Below are 21,746 nucleotides of genomic sequence, written 5' to 3'. Positions count from 1 at the left end.
ACTCTTCCTCTGCAGTGTAGCCATCCTTTATTAATGAGATGTTCTCTCGTTTTTAAGTTGAAATACCCGAAAAAAATAAAAATAAAATTGCATAAACAGCGCTTCGCGCACAAATCTGTATTCTTTTGGAACATGTAGGGGTGGGAGTCGCATTGGAGTAAATTTCCATCAGCGCCCTATTTGCTTCGTTCTCGGAGGGATACGTGGTGTCCCCTTCTGAGAAAGTAGTACCGGTAAGGTTGGGAGATCACCTTGAGCTGGTGGCCGTGGAAGCAGCGCATCAGTCCCCCGCATTCTTGCAACGAGATAAGGTGAGTGAACACACTATAGGGCGGCTGTAAAAGGATGGGTGAAAACACTCTTCACATCTTCACTGCACTGCCTTTCTTAGATCGTTAGCTGGCAGCCTAATTAAATGAAGTTGCCGTCTGTGTTGCTAGCTTACTGCTTAGGAGAAAGGGTGAGAAAATGGGATGTTCCGTGTGGGGTTTTCACTGGATAAGGGGGAGCAAGTTGTAGCTAGCTAGTTCCTAATGCTAACTGTACTTACTCCATAGGTTGTCATCCTTCTTCCTGTTCTTGTAACGCTAGCTACCAAACACGCAAACGGCGTATAAAGACTTGTGTAACCAGGCCCTGCGACAACTGGCTGATGATACACCAGCACCTACCGTGACGGGAAGTGCAACTAGCTGGCTCTATAAGCTAGTAACTGCTAATGTTACGTTTATTTCAACCAACTTAGCCAGCTTGTTAGCTCGCTACTACCATGAAAACGGACGTGACAGTTCGCTCGCAACTCAGCGTTATCTAACGTGGACAGAATTGAGAAAATGGCTAACCTTCGCTTGCTAATGAGCAAACAGCTCTATCCTTCAGTTAGGTGACATGATACTAAAGCAAGAAATTAATATAGGGGTGTCTGCTTAGCTGGGGATCTGGTGTAAATAGCTTATTTTTTAGGTGTTGAGGGTGCCCGGTCGGTGTTTCTGCAGAAATTGTGCGTTTCCTGCCGTTTCCTCTTCGGAAGGTGTGGCAGTTCGCGGAACGCCGCATTCCATTGGCCGGCCCGCACTCGCGGTCACCGGTTTGAGAAAATGTGACGCAGAGATGGAAACGTGACCTGTGGCGCATCGACCACGCCGGACTGCATCCGACTCCATGCGGCTGGAGGCAAGCCGCGATCTTTAGACGCACGGCCGGCGCACGAATCACTTGTGGAGTGATCGTTTAAAACAGTCAGACCTAAAGTACACCTTCTGTAAAACGTCTGATGCCAGATTTTGAATCGTCTTATGTTCTTAAAAGTAATGAGTTCGGTCTTGTGTGTTTTAGCTGCGCGGTCATAAATAAGCCTTATTATTTGAGAGATTACCCTCTGCTTGTGGTATTGGCTTTGCTTGTATAATTTGTATTTTGCCTGCGAAATAAAGTCTGTATGCCTTTATTGTGTATGGACAATGAACACGGGTAACCTTTTTTGGCAACACAGAAAGCCACTGCTGTGCTTCACCAGCTTGGCCTGTTATGCAGCTTTTAAGAGGGGACTTTCTTTCATCAAATATTGCTAGATCGATACATTTCTGTGGCAAAACCTAGGTATCCGTATGTATTGCTTTTTCACCAGTTGCTTCCAGTGAATGTGGCTGTCGTATTGTATGAGAAAACATTCAGGTTTCCTTTCATAAAGGATAGGCTGGAGAAACTGGATCCCCTTTCTGTGCAGCTCTCGTCTGCAGCCCCTCTGTGTGTGTCTGTGCGTGTGGGCTGGCTGGATCCAGGCCCTGTTTTTCCACCCTTGCCGGCTTCTCATTGGCCAGGCCCTGCTCTTTCATTGGATCTCCTGACTGCAGGCCCCCCTCCCTGCTCCGGCAGCCCAGAACCACAAGAGCAGAGCTGCTTTTGATGTGTTAATGAGAGGCATGGCGGTTTGGACGGCACCTCTGCCTGTGCGACCCAGCAGGAATCGCCCTTCACGGATGTTTGCCTGCCGATTATTGCAGCATGGCACGCCTTGCCGGCCTGAAATGAGGGAAAATCAGAAAATGATTCTCCCGACTGCATCCTGAAAGAATAATTTTACTTGGTGTTCCCACTGATGCTGGAGCAGGCCTTGTGGCGCGTGGGAAGAGAATGGTGTATTTTAGGTATTTCAGCGTTAGTGTTTTTCTGGCATCTCTTTTTGCAGGGGAGAATGACACCAGCTGTCACATTTGATCTCTTCTGCTCATAGAGCTTTAGCACTCCCACATCTGTGGTTTGGACAAGTGTCAGGATGTTGAGGCTTAGCTATGACACTGATTGTTCTGGCTGACTTTGTTGGCATGTGGGAGGAGGTAGTTTCTTGTCCAGTGTTGAGGTCCAGTGAAGCTGTCATGTGTCATTTTGGAAGCCCTGGACGCCTTGTCTCCACGTGGCAGCGGGCAAGAGGCAAGCCACACGAACATCATGCTCTCTGTGGATGTGTCACCCCCCCCCCCCCCCCCCATTACCCCCCACCACTTCCTGTTTGCTGTGACTGCATTGTGGAAATTCCTGCTGTTTCTTCAAATCTCTGAATTATGCACTGAGAGCCCCCAGAAAGGGTGAGTGGGTTCTTCAATGACTGTAAGAGGCACTTGTATGACTCGGACCTTGGAAAGAGCTCGGTTTCAGCTCTCGAGCTGAATGGAGTCTCTCACAGGCACCGCGGCATTTCTCCCGAAAGGAAACTGAGGTGCTCTCTGTGGAAACTCCTCACCTCTGACTCGCGAGGAAGTTCTTACTCACCCGTCTGAGAGTAAAAGAGACGTTTGCTCTCGCACGTGCGTGATCTGTCTGTGCGTGACTGGCACTCTGGCACCTTCTGTCCCCGCCCACCAGATTGAGGTGGAAGTGAACCTTTTTTTTTTTTTTTGGGTGTGAGGGCTCCCTGGAGTCACCACTGTGCCCAATGTAGCCTGTGTGACTCACTCCTCCTATGCTGCCATTATGCAGCTAAGCCTCATAATACAAAGCAGTACCGATTGTGCCATCACCTTTAAGCAATAAGCGTTTTGGCATTGATTAATTAATGCAAGTCTGTATCAAGATTATATTACATTATTCTCTCTTATACTATGATTTACATTCATGTAGGTTGCAGTTTTACCCATTTATATATAAGGATATTTGCTGAGGTAGTTATAGGTGAAGTACCTTGCCAAAGGGTATAATAGCAGTACCCCAGCGGGGAATCGAACCAGCAACCTGTCAGACATGAGCCCTACTCCTCACTGCTACACCACAGTGCTGCAAAGAAGCACATTCCACTGTGGCACCCCTGAAGAGTGACTTCATCATGGTGCGACAGGTCTGTTGCACACCGCTGTATTGCAGCTGGTGTGGAGCTCTTGAGGCTGGTGTGTGGCTGGAGTCTCTTAGTGGGCGCTGTCATCGGTTTAGGCTGATGCTGTGCGCTCAGGTACGCCCGCAGTGAAGGGAAGAGGATTAGCCCCTGAGCTGCTGGCTGTGACTGCGCCGTCGGGCGTACTTTACGCTCAGTCTCTCTCGGTTCGCTGGAGACCTGTTGCCGTGGCGAGAGGACGTCTCGTATACAGGACGGTGCTGGCACTGTTGGGGAGGCGTTTGGCGGAAAAGTGCCTGCAGGTCTGCTCCAGACATGTTAGAGTCCGCAGGTATGTTCTTAGATGGGCCTTAAGCATGAGAGGGACAGCCTGGGTGTCGCGTTACATCCAAGTGGGTGGAGTCAGATTTCAGCCCCGGAATGCAAAGTCCTCACACAGCGCCGCGGTTTAACCTCCACGGAACGGTCAAGGTGTAGCCGTGTGTTTGGCGCACGTCTGACCGCAAGCGTACGCGGTCACCCTGAGCACCGCCACTGCCAAAAGGGATTCGGGAGGATTAGTGGGCAAGCTAGCGCTATCTCGAGAGGAGTGGGTAGACCGATCGGGTCGACGTCCGTTTCGTGACTCGAAAGCAGGGTCTGAGGGTCTGCTTTGGGAGCGAGCGTCCGCCGGATGCAGGCCGTGAATCGGGCTGGTCGAGTTTGAGCTGCGCATCATGACCGCAAAGCCCCTTAGCCTCTGACCTTCAGAAGAAGTAGCTGCTGCTTTGCTCAGCCTATAAGCTCCTGGTGCGTCACTTCCCTCCCCTGCAGGGACAGCACTCTCTGTCCAAGTCCCTGCTGAGACTTGATATCGAGACTTAAGGGCCTGCATGGGTTTTGTTTTTTCTGAAAACAAGATTGATCCATAGCTGTTTCCATGCACAAAAGAGTGTGCATAAATATGCGAGGGTGATGTACATTCCGGCGGCTACCTGTGTACGAATTCGATTTAGCAAAGTAAGGAGCGCGGCGTTGATGGACTGACGCAAACGGGCATTTAAGTTGAGCATCAAAGGTAGGTCTCTCTGTTTCTACCGTATGCTTTTAAGTCAAAGTCCGGGTCAGGGTGAAGTGGACGTTGCTTGTCAGGCAGCGGGCATGCTTTCATGGCCACAGCTCCTCTGTAGTGCCAAAATAAGGGCGTGTGCTCAAACCATGCACACAGCATTAAAAGCACTGTGTATAATCTCCACAGGGGTGAAGCAGCGCTCAGTAAGACTGTCCATGTCAAAGCGACACTAACACTGCTATGTGTGTCATGCCAAGCACAGCTGTATTTGATTTAGTGTGTTTTTTTGACTGTGTAGGCTGCTCTCCAAAGGTTGATATTCAAAGGAAAGCTAATAAGCCTTAAGGTAGTCAGAATATGAAGTGTGGTGGATGCTGCACACCACAACACGTGGTTTACACGCATAGCGACTGTCCAAGGTTTCCGTTTACATGTTCTTAGTCATAGAACACTCGGCATCTGTCCGAGATGTGGCTATTTTTAGTGGTGTTACAGACTGTGGCCAGGTCCCTGAGTGTCTCCACAGGCCACATGTGCAGGAATGTGTGATGTCTACGCTGTCTGTGCCGGCAGACGGGGGGTGTAAGCCCTGTGATTACTCACACTCCCCAGCCCGCCGTGAGAGCCAGCCGCGAGCAGCGGGATGTGAGCCCCCTCACGTACCGCGCTGGGCTGGGCTGGGCTGGGCTGGCCCGGAGTGACGTCACTCCCCCTCCCTCCCCCTCCCTCTTTACCTCCCTCTCCCTACTGCCCTCTCTCTCCCTGAGCAGCGGGTAACCGAGGCTGCAGCATCACTGATGGGCTTTGTGTAAAATGGGCTCATGAAAAGCTAGCAAGACGTGACCCGTCTCAGCCTGCAGTAAGCAGTGTGAAGTATGCTTGGCTGCTCGGGCTATATTCCAGATGAGAGCCAGGTTGTTTAAACAATCTGCAATCTGTGTCTTACTTGTCCTGAACCACATTTTAAAGAGTAGTTAAAAGAATCCGTTGTTGTAACAGGAATATTCTCTTCTGGAGCTGGCTTTCCCTTGCACGTTACCACAGCACCTACCTCAAGCATATGAGCACAACATCTTTAATACATTTCATGCCGCTAATCTTAAGGGAATCTGTTTTCCCCATTTTCTGTCTGGGCTGAGAAAAAGGGGGACCGTGTAGCATTGCCAGAGGTCCTGCTTTAAGTGTGTGCTGAGGAGGTGACTCAGGCGGACAGTGAGTGACTCAGAGGCTGCTGCAGTGCGGTTGTCACCTGTCCTGGCGCTGCTTTAATCCGGCGTGCCGGCAGATCCGCTGATGCGGCTGCGCTCTGTACAGATGTATACCGGGGATAATCCCCTCCCGTTTAAATAGGCGTTTGGTAGGGATGGTTTAAGGAGCCTGAAGCCGCTCTGTCCTGGGACATTAGCATGGGCGTCTGTCAGAGAGGAACACACTGTGCACACTGTGATAAAAGCAATATCTTAAACAGTAGAATATGCCCATCGGGTGGCCATACAACGCTGGATAAGAATGCTCTCAGAATATGACTTGACGTATGTATTTGCAGTAAGGCGAGAAAGACATGCATCAGCAAGCCAAAAAGAGCTGTTCTGTACAGTAAGCATCGTAGCTCACGTGTGCAAAATAAACAGAGTTAGTCACAGCCTATCCCAATAGCCATTTGTGAATGGAAATTAATTCATTCTGTCGTGGAAAGTAATGCAGTTTATATGATACGGGTCTAAATCCAATTGAAAATTTGTCTATAGCAGCACATGTCTGTTCCGTTTTGACTTTGTTTTACTTTAGTGTGAGCACGCTGAGGAACCACCTGACCATGATCCAGAAGCTCAGTGGGCCCAGGGTTAAAGCCGATCAGGATCAGGTCATTTTTCAGGCGGACGGAAAACTTAAACCCTTCACAGGACGGATGACTTGGCCTCAGTCATTGTATTTCCGCGCTCCCAGCTTCTTTGGGATCCAGCTGTCATAACTGCGCAGCTGTCTTCCTTACAAACACGGCATTCCTGGGTTACATAACTGTGAGCACGCCTCTGAATCTCAGCACGTTCGCAAACGTGAGACTCGGAGCTCAGGGCACCAGGGAGGGACAGTTACCCTTGCCGTGGTGTCACACGGGCATTATGGTTTGTGGCCTACTTGGCTAATTTTTGTACTTTCTGGACCTTGTTTTGATGTGCAGTCTTCTTTGCTTCAGTTAAAAAAAAAAAAAAAAAAAATTTAAAAAGCATGTTGAACCTGAGGGACCGCAGTTTGTCTGTGATCCGCTGTGACAATGTGCTTCTAACTGCGAGGGCTCCTCTGGAGCTTGGGTGCAGAAATAAGAGGGTGAATATAAGGGACTGGAGGGTCTGGAATAGGAGGCCACGGAGGAATGTTTTGAACAGGAAATGGTTGTGCAGAGCTGTTATCTCGGCACCATTTTTTTTTTTTTAATTCTGACAGCATGTGATCTGCACTCGCAGGGAGGGAAGCACTGGTAATGGAAATGTATCGGAATTGTAAATTTTTTGTATGGGGTTGCGGTATTGGTGCATGATGGGTAGGAGGTGAAGTCACTGGCATGAAATTAAGATATGCCCTCAAAACATTAATCATATCTGTTATAAGTATAACATGATCACCTCCACATTCTCCCAGGGAGGAACCTCAGGTGCAGAGTTGGCGCTATGCAGAGATGATGGTGGGGTTTGAGAGTGAAGAGCATATAGGTGGAGCACCAAGCACCATCACTGAACAGGAGGAGAGCACAGTCTTTATATTTAGTCCTGCAGGTTCAGGCTACTTGAATGGACACTGACTGCACGGTGTGCTGGTGTTCACTTGGCCACCCAAAACGTAGCTGGTTAGCCACCAGGCTAGCGACAGCAGGAGTTGAAGGTCATGGCACGTAGCCCAGCTGAAGGAATCTCGTATCAGCTCAAAGTAAATGCCTGGTTTTCTGCCAAAGTGAGAGATTGGAGACATCTCCTTGTTGTCACAGAACATTTTCCAAACAAAACAAAAAAAAATCCCTTGGTAGGCAGAACAAAAATCCTCTTCAAGGTCTCTGTTCATTTCCAGAGTTCATCCTTGGTATTAACCTTACTCTCTGTATGAAGGGTACCATCCATGATGTGAACTAACTCTGGAGTGAGCATGCTGTAATAAATGCATACATCTCCAGGTCTCGCTGCTAACTGACCATGACCTCTGTGTGACATTCACCCAAAGTGACCGCAATAAGATCTTAGTCCAGATTACATGTCATGCTTTTGAAACCTAAGTCGTGCGCAAATGAAGTTTTCAGGTGTCTTTGTGCATGACCTGTGTAGAGTGCTGCTGCAGACGCCCCTCCCCTCTGTAGCTATTCGGGACTGTCATTGCCGTATCAGTATCCTTATCCTTTGTCTGTGGCGCGTGATGTAGGCTATCATTGGGAAATAAAAACATCACATGAACGGCCTCGCTCCGAAAGGCCTTGCTCACCACCCGTGGATACGACGGGCCCTCGTCGGGGCACAAAGTTTGATTTACACCTCTTCTCAGAACACTGCGCTTTTATTTCCTGAGCCCGGTCTTATCACCTTATAGTGCAGTTACTCAGCGATTGTGACATGAAGAAATTGCCAAATGGAGGAACTGTGGGCAGGATACTTGACTCCCTCTTTCTGTTGACTCACCTTCCTGTTAAAAGAAGTGCACTTCCTCTTTGAAAGGGCAAACCCCATGGCTGAAGCCCCTCCCCAGGGGCTGTATTTAGGCCAGGTGTTCCACAGTGTGGGACCAGTGACCTGTTGGCTCCGTGTTGCAGCTGTCAGGGGTGAGTCAAGGGAAGGATGGCGGCAGTGGGGGCGGGAGACGACATACTGTGTACTGTGTAAACATTCCATTGCCCTGCCAAGCCCAACCCAGTACAGTGAGAGTGAGGGGAAAAAAACGGCTATCAATCATGTTTTACTAAATATGTCTTATGAGAATCATCCATTATAAAACTGAAATGAAATGGTTGCCCCAGTGCAGCTGGAGCATGAATTTGAGAAGCGGGATGTGGAAAGAAGACTTTACCACACTTCCTGCTTGTGGTGCCAAACTCCCCTGCTCGGAGTCACCAGGTTCCGCATATCACTTTATAACCCTGCGTGCACAGAAGTTGATTTGAAGCGGGAGAGCTCTACAACGCTGTGAACTCACAAAGTGGTAATGGTTAACTTATGCTCGTATATGTAAGTGTGCTGATTGGTCACGCAGGCACATTCTGCAGGTTGAGCTGGGCTTGATTGCTTTAGTGATCTCGCCAGCGTTGTCCATGGACCGTTACAGCCCATCATCAGTAGCTGTTGCTTCATCGGAGTTTGAACTGATTGCAGAAGTAAGCCACCCTAGGTGGTTTAGGACTGTGATGTTTATTCTGCTACCCTAATGGAACCCTAAGGAAGGAGTCTGTTTCACTCCAGGGCCCCCAATCTGAGCCGGCTCCCCTGTGTTCTAACCCGTTCTGACTCGTCTCCCCGCAGGACTACTGCGATCAACAGCACCTCCATCATGCCCCAGACAAAGCCTCAAGACATGGGCTCTGCCTTCATCCAGACGCAGCAGCTCAACGCCGCCATGGCCGACACCTTCCTAGAGCACCTCTGCCTGCTGGACATCGATTCCGAGCCCACCACCGCCCGCAACACAGGCATCATCTGCACCATCGGTTAGCAGCCTCGGCTTTCACAAGCATGCACATACATGCTCACATACACACACACCACACATCATACCAGCACCCCTGCCTCAACTTTATGGATTTTACGTGAAGCCTGGATGGGTCAGGTCAGGCCCTTGCACTACAGTCATAGAGGAACAGATCCAAGTCTGGCTCTCTTAAAACTATTATGCCTACATATGATCTCATTTGTTCACTACGGACTGCCATTGTTTGAAATATGACATTTAGGAACTTGATGGATTAACAGTCAAACACTGCGGCCCTCCAGGACCCACCCTTGGGTTAGACTCATTGCATTGCTCACAGTCTGAACTTTTACTGTAGTATACGGTGATGTTTCGATGTTGTGTCTGCTGTTCGATGTCCCGTGTCCCCCTGTCCATGCTGCTGTGGGGACCCCGTGTGCTCTCCTCTAACGTCCCCACCTTTCTCAGGACCCGTCTCACGCTCTGTGGATATGCTGAAGGAGATGATCAAGTCTGGCATGAACATCGCACGCCTCAACTTCTCCCACGGCACTCACGAGGTAGGTGTGAGGGCGAACAAAAATACCAACCCCCTTTAACCCTAACCCTAACCCTAACCCAACTTCTCCCACGGCAGTCACGAGGTGGGTCACTTCTTAGTAAGGTTTGGTCAGTCCCAGTCCTCCAGGACTAGTTTCTCACAGTTAGCAAATAATCTACTGTAGAATAATTACAGTAATAGTAGTGACATGAGGTGAAACCATTAATGTTCTAAGGTTGAATGAACATCAGTGGCTGCTGCAGACTTTGCCAGTTTGGGTTAGCTAATTCCAGCCCACACACTGGTCCCAGCCACGCACGGCTCTGCCAAGCTGACGACCTTCTCCGTGACATCATCATTGTCCCGCTGGAAGTGTCAGCATTCGTAATCCAATCTGTCCCCTTCCCGTCACCCGCCCCGGGACCTGCCCCGGCCACCAGCCTATGGTCTCTAGCTGAGGAAGCCCACAAGCAGCCTCAGAGAAGCAGGACAAAGTCTGCTTTAATCCAGTCAACCGCCTCGTTTAAAAGTAGTTCATTCCTTTCTTTCTTTTTTCCTAATGCGTTGCTCCTAGAAACTGTTGCCGCCTGACTCAGCAGGAATGTCAAGTGCCACAGTTCTCTTATTCAGTTTTCTAATCTCATTTCTGTTTATGTAATTTTGTTAGTGATTCATTAAAATGATTAGAAGTCTACTCTAAAGCAGTGTGGAGTGGGATTGAACCTTATTGAAAGGAAAAGGCTTACATATTGTTTGGCCTGCAAGATGTCTGTCCCATTGATAGGTACACAAATAGGTACGCCTCTTTCTTTTTTGAAGCCATTTCATTATGGAAACCCAGTACATTTTTTGTTTACACAGCCTCATTACCGGCATTGGAGTGGCACCGTTCCTTAGCCCATCAGACTGCATAAAGAAGCATCAGTTTATTTACTGTAGTAGGGGCAAAAGCACTAAAGACACGTTTTAAATGAATCCAGACTATTTTGGAGAGAGTCTGTGTTTCTTCATTCTCTTGTCTGGAATTCAGTCTGCACCTCACACCACACAAACTGAGCACATGTGCTATTATTTTAGAGATCAGAGGTAGGCGATGCTCTTTCGGAAGCAGAGAGAAACCTAATCTCTTAAAGTGGCTTTTACGGCTATAAATACTGCCCTTGTGTGCTTTCCGTATCTGCGTTTATCTCTCCTAAAGGCAGCTCGTGTGTGAGGAGGCAGGCTGGAGGAGTCCGTGCTCTGTCGGTGCACTCGTCCTGACGTCCAAGGATGAGGGAATTACGCTCTCTCTGAATGTACCTGCAGCACGTAATGACATAATCTTAAAGTTGCTCGGGGTCAGAGAGAATAGAACCAGGGAAAGTGCTTTGTTAGATGTACCCAAGCATTAATAACCTCGTCGTCTCTTCCTGGGTACTGCACTTTGACCCTGTCAAGCTGAGAAGCTGCGTCTTGGTATTCATATGTAGGTGAGCTTACAACGCCACTATCAGAAGCCTGAGTCGAGCCTGAAAAGGAAATCCACATTACTGTAATGAGACAGTATCCTGTCCGTGACAGAGATGCACGTGTAGTAGCTCAGGACTTGGCTGACACATTACCGGTAAAGGCACACCAGTGTCGTTTCTGGCACAGTCCATGAGTTGGATCACAGCGTGGTGTGCGCCTAACGCCAAAAGGAAGGCTGGCTCCAAACAGTGATTTAATTACTACAGAATAGAGCAACCCTGTGTGCCTGCGGCTGTTTCACCATTTGGAATGTTGCTTTGTCCACATTCCACTTCAACAAGTGATTACCATTACTACAACAGGATCGTGGCAGTTGGTTTGAATTATTGGTTGGTTTTGAATTATTATGACTTTTTGTTTTTATTGAATTGTTTTTATGTCATAATTCCAGTGACTTCCAAATGCACGACTACGTGTAAGTATTGAAACAAGAGCTGAGCGTGCACTGTTCAGCGGCTGTGAATGCTCTGCAGGCGGTCCAGCCCTCTAGCTGGCAGTATCTGCATTGCCATTTAAGGCAGACCCTGTCAGACATGCCCCTCTCTTTGCACTGAATCAGTGCACAGTGAGAGATTGTGGGAGTTTTATTTTCAGACAGAGGCTATTGTTCGACCTGCCAGGGAAAACCCCTGTGCGAACCGTCCTTTCAGCCGCGCTGTCATGTGGAATTCCTGTGCAAACAGGCATGAGCTGAACTTTTTAATATGGTTATCTGAGTACGTATAAAGTCAGGTAGAATGTGAGCATGCTCAGCTGTGGTCCAGCAGCCTGTTGTGCAGTAGGACTAGGAGGTGTACTATTACAAATTAAGGTGGTGGATAATTCAACCTGCCCACCCCTGCCACTTGAGTTTATTTGTTCATAGAGTCTGTAGACATGCGATACCAAGCTCAAGTTCTCTTCATTTATTCAGAGGTTGCGTCATAGCCTCACTCCACATTCAGTGCCAGTTTAGTGAAAGTATCAGGATGGGGCTGAAGATCCAAAACCACACCACCTGCATTGCTTTCTTTTTTTATACGTATGTACATATAATGTATAAACAGATAGATATATGTACACATCTTCTGCATGACCTCATTTTGGTTGTGGTTGTTTGTGTATACTACAGCTTCATGATGAGTCTTCCTCGCCACTGTATATGACTTACCTTACCGTTAAGATACTTCCTCACGTGTCATCAGAGTAAACACTAAGGTGTGACTACACCTGGACTTTGATTCCTAGTAATGTGAACATTTCTCCCAATTCCATGTTACATCATTGTCAAGGATTTCCACTCCCACTGCTTAATAGGTGCATGAGTGTATTGTACAGCCACTCCCGAGCCTCTATGCTCCTATTTAAATCTTTATTCTTTTGGCATCAGTTTCCAGCTGCTCCTCATAAATCTTGTTTGGATGTATGCAGGCAGTCCCCCTTCAAGATATTACACTTTATGTTGATCCAGGGAAGAGTCTTAAAAGTAGGGGTGGCCTGTTTTGAAGAAGTGCTTGTCAGTGAAGGGTTGTCATCTTATTTCCCCCCTCACAGTACCATGCTGAAACCATCAAGAACATTCGCGAGGCCACTGAGAGCTTTGGGCCAGGCAGCATCCAGTACAGACCCGTGGCCATCGCCCTGGACACCAAGGGCCCGGAGATCAGGACCGGCCTCATCATGGGGGTAAGTGGCCCCCAGCAGCTCAGGCTGTAACTGATCTGACAACCAGATACTGAGTAGCATTTCTCTTTCCACTGTGTGGAACCATCCACACTGCCATCAGGACCAGCTAGCAGGGTTGTGTGAATCTGAAGTTCCTGTCTCTCAGTGATGTTACTTTTCATCTAAACCCCTCTCCCTTCTCTCTCCCCCTAGAGCGGCACCGCTGAGGTCGAGCTGAAGAAGGGCAACATGATCCGCCTCACCCTGGATGACTCCTTCAAGGAAAACTGCGATGACAAGACCCTGTGGCTCGACTACAAGAACATCATCAACGTCGTGGAGGTCGGAAGCAAGGTCTACATCGACGATGGGCTGATGTCTCTCCAGGTCAAAGAGATTGGTAAGCGCAAACACTGATGTCTCCTGTTATCAAAGTTAATCCTCCCACACTGCATTTGCGTGCTTTTCGTTAATGGGCAAAGCTGAAGGCTTCCAGCATTAAAATGAGAACATCACAGAATCTTCCATTAACTGGCTGAGGCCCTCGAGAGAAGGGTTTTTCTTAAATGAATGTGATTTTACCATCTTCCCCTTTACCGTAAGCTGTCCTGGTTAATTTTGGGGGCTTTTCCGCCCGACGCCGGCAGGTTCCGATTACCTGGACTGCGAGATTGAGAATGGCGGCACGCTAGGCAGCAAGAAGGGCGTGAACCTGCCGGGCACCGCCGTGGACCTGCCCGCCGTGTCCGAGAAGGACATCCAGGACCTGCAGTTCGGCGTGGAGCACGGCGTGGACATGGTGTTCGCCTCCTTCATCCGCAAGGCCGCCGACGTGCACGCCGTCAGGGCAGTGCTGGGCGAGAAGGGCAAGAACATCAAGATCATCAGCAAGCTGGAGAACCACGAGGGCGTGCGCAGGTCTGACCCCCCCCGAACGAGCATCACCCGCAGCCAACCACATCCAGCTGCTTACACTGCCTAAATATGTAGGGCTGCTCGGTGCTGCGTTGATTGAGACTTTTAGTAGATCTTTGCAACAGCAAAGAGCAAGGAAAGCTTTTAGCACTCCGTAACAAACATGTGTAACTCATCCTCACCAAGTGTGACTTTGACTTGATTTTGATGTGTTCTCGGCGACCTCTGCCTGTTTGCTCACGCCTCGGGGTTCACATGCAGCTTGTAAGTGTGTAAACCAGGGTCCCCGTCTGCCCTCTGCAGGTTCGATGAGATCATGGAGGCCAGCGATGGCATCATGGTGGCCCGTGGGGACCTGGGTATTGAAATTCCCACCGAGAAGGTCTTCCTGGCCCAGAAGATGATGATCGGCCGCTGCAACAGAGCTGGCAAGCCAATCACCTGCGCCACACAGGTAACGGGAAAGGCAGATGGGTCTGAGGAGGGAAGGGGCATCACATCTGCGTTTTAATGGGAGAGAGAAACGTGAAGGCTTATGGGTGACCCTGGACTGCCTCTCCTTGTCACGCAGATGTTGGAGAGCATGATCAAGAAGCCCCGCCCCACCCGCGCCGAGGGCAGCGACGTGGCCAACGCCGTGCTGGACGGTGCTGACTGCATCATGCTGAGCGGTGAGACCGCCAAGGGAGACTACCCCCTGGAGGCCGTGCGCACACAGCACATGGTAAGGGCGCCCCCTGCTGCTTCATACAAAACGTTCACCTGTGACAGCTAGCTCGGTGGTCCTGATCAACAGCAATCCTGCTCCAAACAGTACTGGCATAAGATCATACGGCCAGGACTGCTGTTCATCTCGGTCTGGAGCTTGTTTGTCTGTGTCTTGGTTTTATTCTCCTCAAGAATGTTGCTTTTCAGGGTCAGCAATAGGTAGAAGGATGTAGAAGGATGTATGTAGTGTATGTAGAAGGATCCAGTTTTTAGTTGAATCTTAGCGTTATGTTTGGTGAGGCACATGTAGGTCTGGCAGTCACTCACAGGCACAGAATAACCGTGTCAGTCACTGAGTTTATTTGACTCACGCTTTCTCTACTACGAGCTCTGTTGTCCTAGTCGAGCACGTGCGGCTAACTTCCGCCCCTCTCCACCGCAACGCTCCGCTCGCACGGGCGCTGGAGGCTCTGACGCGTGCATGGTGAACGCGCTCACCGCGCCCTCGACACACCGTCGGACTAACCTCTGGCCCGCGTCAGTCTCACACGCACTTACGATCAGCTCCACAGCTTAACGGCATCGCTCTGTCTCCGTTTCAGCGACGTTGACGCACCGTTAGGTATTAACCTGGCTCTTCTTTGCTCCCTGTGTTGCCGTGTGGCTCTCACTTTCTTTTGGTTGAAAGGCGACTGTCATGTTGGTGAATGGGTGCCTGGCTTCCTCTGCACTAACTCAATAAACATGTTTTAACTCTTTGCTATGTCCACAATTGCTTTCACTGGCACTTTGACACACAATGTCTCATTCAGCTTGATGTTCCATTAGGTCACTGATCTCCACAGCTGGTCTTGAAGACCTATCACCCAGTTGCTTACTTTAAATCACCATTTTTGGGGAAGTGGGGAAACCTGTTAGGTTTTAAAAGGACTGATGTGGTTGATGGTCTGAGCAGTATCCGTGTGTAGTGTTTGAAGTGTAATCACAAAATGGGTTGGTCTTCAATAACAACCTCAAGATTATTTTTGTCAAAGCATGTAATTACATTTGGGTAATTTTATTTTTAATTGGGAAAAAAGGCAGATTTGATTAAATGGCCGTACTAACTAATCCAATGGTTCATTGTGCTTGTTTTTTGATTTGCCAATAATGACATTTCTGCAAAAAATATATACACCCTTGTCACACACTGAATCGAGTAATTGCCAATTATGGCACGCACAGTACACGGCTTAGGAGCATGTTCATTAAAGCATCCGATTAACATAGTCATTTCAGCTCAAGTGATGAATTTAATTGCCACTTGAGAAATGGATGATAAAGGGTTGGTGGTGGGAGATGAACTGGGTGGTAGCTCTCTCGGGCCACGGTTGGAGGCCGCCGTATTACACTGACACATCCTGTTTCTGAAAGGCATTACGGAAGCGCAGGGTTTTTCAAGAAACAAGATTCCACTGTGTTCTTTTTATGCTGTGAAATGGCATCGCAGTGTGGGACAGCCGTAATAGAATTTAACACACCTGTTCTGTTTTTGTCTCACTAACTGCACTGATACTAAAACCTTGCTTTGGCTCCTTTTTTCCACCCTTTCTACCTCTCTCTCCATCTCTCTCTCTCTCTCTCTCTCTCCATCTGCCTCCCTGTCTGTCTTGCTGCCCACTGCCTTCGCCCGCGCATCAGATCGCTCGTGAGGCCGAGGCGGCCATGTTCCACCGACAGGTGTTCGAGGACCTGCGTCGCAACACGCCGCACTCGACTGACCCCGCCGAGGCTATCGCCATCGGAGCAGTCGAAGCCTCCTTTAAGATCTTAGCCTCAGCATTCATTGTTCTCACTGGGTCTGGCAGGTAGGCAGAGAGGAATGGGGCAGGGGGGTGGGGGACAGAGGGGGGGTCCCTAACCGGTTCTGTCTTCCCTCTCAACCGCCAGAGGCCTTCAGATCAGTATGGAGACAGATGGTTGGATGTATTCGCGTAATGCAAACCCCTTGGCCCTGTACCTGGGCCAGGCAAATTGAAACAGTCAGAGCAGGGGTTCTGTGAAGGTGTGTGGTGGCGAGGGAGGACGGAACTTGGGGCGGGCGCTCCTGGCTGTGGGGAGCAGAGACCGGTCTGGAAGGGTCTTGTCTGCAGGAAAGGACATGTGGAGCGACAGGGAAAGGTTGGCACTCGCTGGGAGATTTACAGCATGGCAAACGTTTAGAGGTGGTCCCCCCAGATCTAAAAGTGTCACCGATTTTTAAAGAATTGGCCCAAGCTAATGTGCTTGTTCCTGCCTCTCACCGAGTTTGGCACACAAACGAGCCTCGGGATCTGAGGAACAGAATGGACACTGTGTTTTTTGGATGGGGGGAGGTGAGCTAAGCGTTTGCCATCCCCTGGTGGTGGTGTGGAGGGCTGGGTGCGGTGGCGGCGTGACTGAGTGTAACCCCTCCCCCGCTCCTCCCTGTCGCCGCGCGCGGACGCGCTCAGATCGCGCGGGAGGCGGAAGCAGCCGTGTTCCACAGGCAGCTGTTCGAGGAGCTCCGCCGCTCGACGCACCTGACGCGCGACCCCTCCGAGGCGGCCGCCATCGGCGCCGTGGAGTCCTCCTTCAAATGCTGCGCCAGCGCCATCATTGTGCTCACCAAGACCGGCAGGTAAGGGGGGTGTGGCGGAGAAGCCCTTCAAATGCGCCATCACCACGGTTACCAAGACCACCAGGTAACGGGGGTGTGTCAGAGAAGCCCTTCAAATGTGCCATCACCATGGTTACCAAGACTGGCAGGTATGGGGGGTGTGGCAGAGAAGCCCTTCAAATTTGATATAAGGACCATCACCATGGTTACAAGGACGTATAGGTTGGGGGCGGGGGCATGAGGGGAAGCCTTTAAAATGCAACACCAGCACCATCACCATGGTTACCAAGACTATCAGGTAAGAGGCGCAGTGGAGTGCTACTGTAAATGCAATAGCAGTATCGTGCTCATAGAGACTGATATGTGAGTGGGGACGGAGGAGGAGTGTGTATATTCTACATGTGCCGAGGGAAGCTGCTTCAGGCAGGTAAGGTAGAACCACTCACTCCACATCATGGAGGCCCTGGTGGTGCCCTCTCTCCCCTGATAGTACGACACTAATGCGTGCATGTCTGTGTGGATGGGGTAGGTGTAAGGGCCCGTGGGGGGCTGCTGGTGTCTCTCCGGAATTCTGGAGGGGGTGCACATACAGACACTACTTTCTTTCGGGCCTGCAGAGCCAGACCAAATGTGGCAACATGCTTCCAACCAAGTGAAAATTCCTGTTGGTATTTTCAGAGCTTCATTTATTAAACATCCACAGAAACAGTACTTAAAAGACAGAGTTGAAAATGTGAATGGTAAAAATTTGCAGCCACCAAGAAAAGCAGCTATCTAAACAGACATGTAGTGTTTTGGCATCATTAGGTAGGTGGATATTCCAGAATCAAGCTATGTAAATTGGATGCAGGAATGTTTTTTCTTGTATGTAGTCGAAAAATTTTGCCCCCGTTCTTAAAAGTACAGATTCTGAATTGTTTGTGTGTTGTGTAGTGTAACACTAGAACCTGCAGAAGAGCTTGGAGTACCACTTTCTCCAGGAAAGTATTAGTCGGACATTGGCCAGACAGCTCCTAACCACTGGCGTCATGAACCTTGTCACTGCTGAGGCCGTTTTGATCTTGATCATCAAGCTGTGTACGCTTGGTGTGGATGTGTGTCTGTGTGTGCACTGAGACACTGGCAGCCTTTGTGTGCCAATTTACTTCCCATGTGCTCCTGTGAATACTGTCAGTACATACTGTGAATACTGTGAATACCTCAGTGCTAACCGATACACTGGTTAATGTATTGGTGATGTTGATGATAATATTTTTATCTGCATGTTATACACCGTACATTATGCGTGTAAATTTAGTACATTCCGTTACCTGGCAAGTCCAGACTTCCTTGTTTCATAGCCAGTGAACACCATCATGTGTGTTAAACTGCAGTTAAGGAAGCACTGACTTTGTTTGCTTCATGTGGTTCTGTGGTTCCATTTGTTTAGCTCATTATATTACAGCAATGTAAGCAATGATCAAAAATGGCATCATTTAATTGTAATTTTAATGGAAGATTAAGCTCTTAATCTATTATGTAAGTAATACAGGTAGAGTTTTATGTAATTTAAATTAAAGTAACTTCCCATGTGGCTGCATTGTTGCTTTGGATGCAGTTCACTCTGTGTGCGGGAATTACTGTGCTAGGCGCAGGTGTATTGTCAGTATTTTTCTGTGATTAGCTTAGTGGAAAATATAATTTATGGTGAGGGGGAAAAAAATGGAAAGAGACTTTACACATCTGTTTACAAGACCATAGGTAGATAGGTCCTGTGGCTGGATAACAGAAATAAAATCTCAAAACGGTCATTTGGGACATTTGGGTCCTATTTTCTGAATTAAATCTATCCTGTGCTTGACACTGATTGCTTGCATTCATCTGTTGTCTTGCTTGAGGGAGAAAAAAAAATTGCTTAATTTTCCCTAGGTTACCATGCCAGCAGATGAACGAGTTTCCTCAAAATGATGTTGATTTCCCAAGGATAATTCTGTTTTTTTTTTTTCAGTTACAGTAAAGAAACTATTCTGTCACAATAAAAGGCTTTCTTAGACGTTTATGCCCTAAAAACTGATATCAAAAAGGTGCAATTTGAGTCAAATACAGCTGACGTTTGGCCAATCAGAAAGTGAATTGGCTTTTTATGCAGCTGTCAGTGGGAGTACACAAGTGCATTCTTTTCAGCCACAGTGGTCTGCCAGTTTCTGCGACACACACATCAAAGCAATTTTCCGTTTTGTGGAAATTTCCAGAAGACACAATGAAGTGGAAATGCTTATGATGTGGATCTAACGCTGGTGTAATGAGGGGAATTTAGGGATTGGCAAAAATAAACCCAGATATCTCAGGGATATGATTGTGGCTCATTGTCTGTGATTCACATATTTACTTTTTTTTCCCCCTTTTTAAATTTCATATTGTTATTAGTTGATCGTTATAACAGATGAATTATTTCATAGCTGATATCTCAGAGTCAGATTCTTATACAGGGTTCTTTATGATGCTTTAGAATATTTGAAAATGTTTTTATCCCTGAAGTGCTTAAATAGCCAATTTTCCTCTTGGAATATTTCCCTAATACATAAGTCATTGTGCTGGATGCCATAATACATCCATCTTTCTTATCATTAACTGTCACATCTAGCAATGCTGGTGTTCTGAAAGTATTATTAAGAAATTTGCTAGGTCATTTGCATGCTCACTCACAAGCCAGGTTTCCCTCTGCAGATCCATTTTCACAGTATTCTAGTTCTGTGAACATTTGATGATTGGAACAATAATTTCAAATTGTACACTTCAACAGAAATATACTGTAATTGAAATCTCGCAGAAACTGAGCTGGAACCCTGTATATAGGTCTGGAGCTGTCTGCCGGCCATTGCCCTAGAAAATCTAAAGAGGATTATCATAATTGGCTGCTCTCCAGCGTCTGAGTCAGGATCCGATCCCAGAGACGTGACCCCGTCCCATTGCGGTTTGCAGGTCCGCCCACCTGATCTCCAGGTACAGGCCCCGCGCCCCCATCATTGCCGTCACCCGTAACGGCCAGACCGCCAGGCAGTGCCACTTGTACCGCGGCATCTTCCCCGTGTTCTACAACAAGGCCGCCAACGACGTCTGGGCCGAGGACGTCGACCTCCGCGTCAACTTTGCCATGGAGATGGGTGAGGCAGCCGGCCACTCCCTCTTCAGCCGCCCTTTGCTTATACGCTCATGTTTGTTGCGCAGTTAATAATCTGCGTAAGGGTGGAGTAACAGAAAACTGTGCTGCACCTTTTCACATTCAGAGCATCTGTGAAGCATTTACCTGCACTGAACACTCAGTTTTAAAAGGACAACGTGTTTGTTTGTGGCATATCAATCCGTCAGACTGAAACAACTGCTCTAAGCTAAGAAAACGAGTGTAAATTAAATCATAAAAATAGACTGAATAGTTGGTCAGCAGTGTGGCGTAGTGGTAAGAAGCAGAGCTTGTAATGCCCTTGATCAAGACCTGAATTGGTTCAGTAAATATCCAACTGTATTAATGGGTGACTTTCACTGTTGGTCACGCTGGATAAGAGCCTCTGCTAAGCATGTAATGTAGTGCCTCAGCCCTCAAAACTCATATATCTGTAATGAATATACTGTAGAGTAGGATGTATAGTGTTAAACCTATTGTTGCAAAAGAAACCAAATGGCTCAAATGGAATATGTTTAATCTGTGATATTGCGGTGTCAGCCTTTGGCCATGTGACAACTGTAATGTACATCTTTGTCACCGACACCCTCTTTTTTTCGTGTCATTCTCTTCCCCAGGCAAGGCCCGAGGGTTCTTCAAGGAGGGTGACGTGGTCATCGTTCTGACCGGCTGGCGCCCAGGCTCCGGCTACACTAACACCATGCGTGTCGTCCTCGTGCCCTGAACTCCGCTCGAGGACCTCACCAGCACCCCCGCCCCTCCTTTGTCTGCCCCCATCCCATCCCATCCCACCCCACCTACCCCCACCCACCCCTCACGGCAGTCCGTCTCACTTGCACATCCCAGCCGTTTAGACAATCTAGGTAAAGGAAACGCAAACGCCTGGTGTCTTCCAAACGGCCGGGCGGTTGTTGCTTAACTCACCAAATATGAAGTCATCACATTCCATAATTCTTCTCATGTAGGTGTATTCTCCCCTGTGTCCCAGTCTCCAGGGCACTTGCGCGTGCTGCCAGAAGCTGTATTTATTCTGAGGAAACCCCTACTACTATATAAGACTAAGTGCTTCACTCTAGACATTTGTCTGTGTCATGGTCTGCTCTGTTTGAAGAAGGTGACAGTCTTTAAGAGAGTTGCTCGCAATCGGACCTTCTGGAAAGTTTGTTTACTAACTCACTCTTCTGCCTATAAAATGAACAAATTGTGGCTTCTTGAAGAAGAGCACTCCACTTAACAGGCTGTCACTGTTCAGAACCTCTTTTTAAATCGAGCATCATGTGGACTTCCTGGCTACTGTAGTTCGGTCCGTGTATGTTGTGTTGCGTATACCTGCTTTTGCTGTACTGAACTTTAGATCTTGCACTCCTAAATTAGTGTAGACAATGTTACATTATATGTTATACTTGACTTTCGTGTATAATGAATTTGAGTTGTGGGCATTCAACATTACCTATATATATTTTTTAACAAGAGAAATATTTTAATGTTGGATGACCATATTAGAACTTATCTTTGCTCTGTGAGTGTCGTGAGAGGGAAGCGTTAGAAAGCCCTTAAATTTATTAGATTTTTTTTTTTTTGGATCAAATTGATGTTGGCACTTAAAGAACCACT

General features: G+C 48.2%; 1 protein-coding gene across 2 annotated transcripts; it reads left to right on the top strand.

The window, feature by feature from the left end:
- Window positions 1-237: 237 nt before the first annotated feature.
- Window positions 238-20,924, top strand: pkma (pyruvate kinase M1/2a). Of its 2 annotated transcripts, none has more exons than XM_036543472.1 (11): window positions 238-311; window positions 8,873-9,057; window positions 9,507-9,598; window positions 12,622-12,753; window positions 12,946-13,132; window positions 13,380-13,650; window positions 13,951-14,101; window positions 14,219-14,371; window positions 16,827-16,993; window positions 19,934-20,115; window positions 20,750-20,924. In XM_036543472.1, the coding sequence occupies exons 2-11, from the start codon at window positions 8,901-8,903 to the stop codon at window positions 20,854-20,856; spliced, it is 1,599 nt and encodes a 532-aa protein (XP_036399365.1). In that variant the 5' UTR covers window positions 238-311; window positions 8,873-8,900; the 3' UTR covers window positions 20,857-20,924. The 2 variants fall into 2 exon arrangements, with proteins under 2 accessions (XP_036399365.1, XP_036399364.1); XM_036543471.1 differs by lacking the exon at window positions 16,827-16,993 and adding an exon at window positions 16,036-16,202.
- Window positions 20,925-21,746: the final 822 nt, after the last annotated feature.

Source organism: Megalops cyprinoides, chromosome 13, assembly GCF_013368585.1.
Source record: "Megalops cyprinoides isolate fMegCyp1 chromosome 13, fMegCyp1.pri, whole genome shotgun sequence".
Classification (NCBI taxonomy): Eukaryota; Metazoa; Chordata; class Actinopteri; order Elopiformes; family Megalopidae; genus Megalops; species Megalops cyprinoides.
The sequence above is the reverse complement of the archived record's forward strand: the minus strand, read 5'-3'. Positions and strand labels throughout refer to the sequence as shown.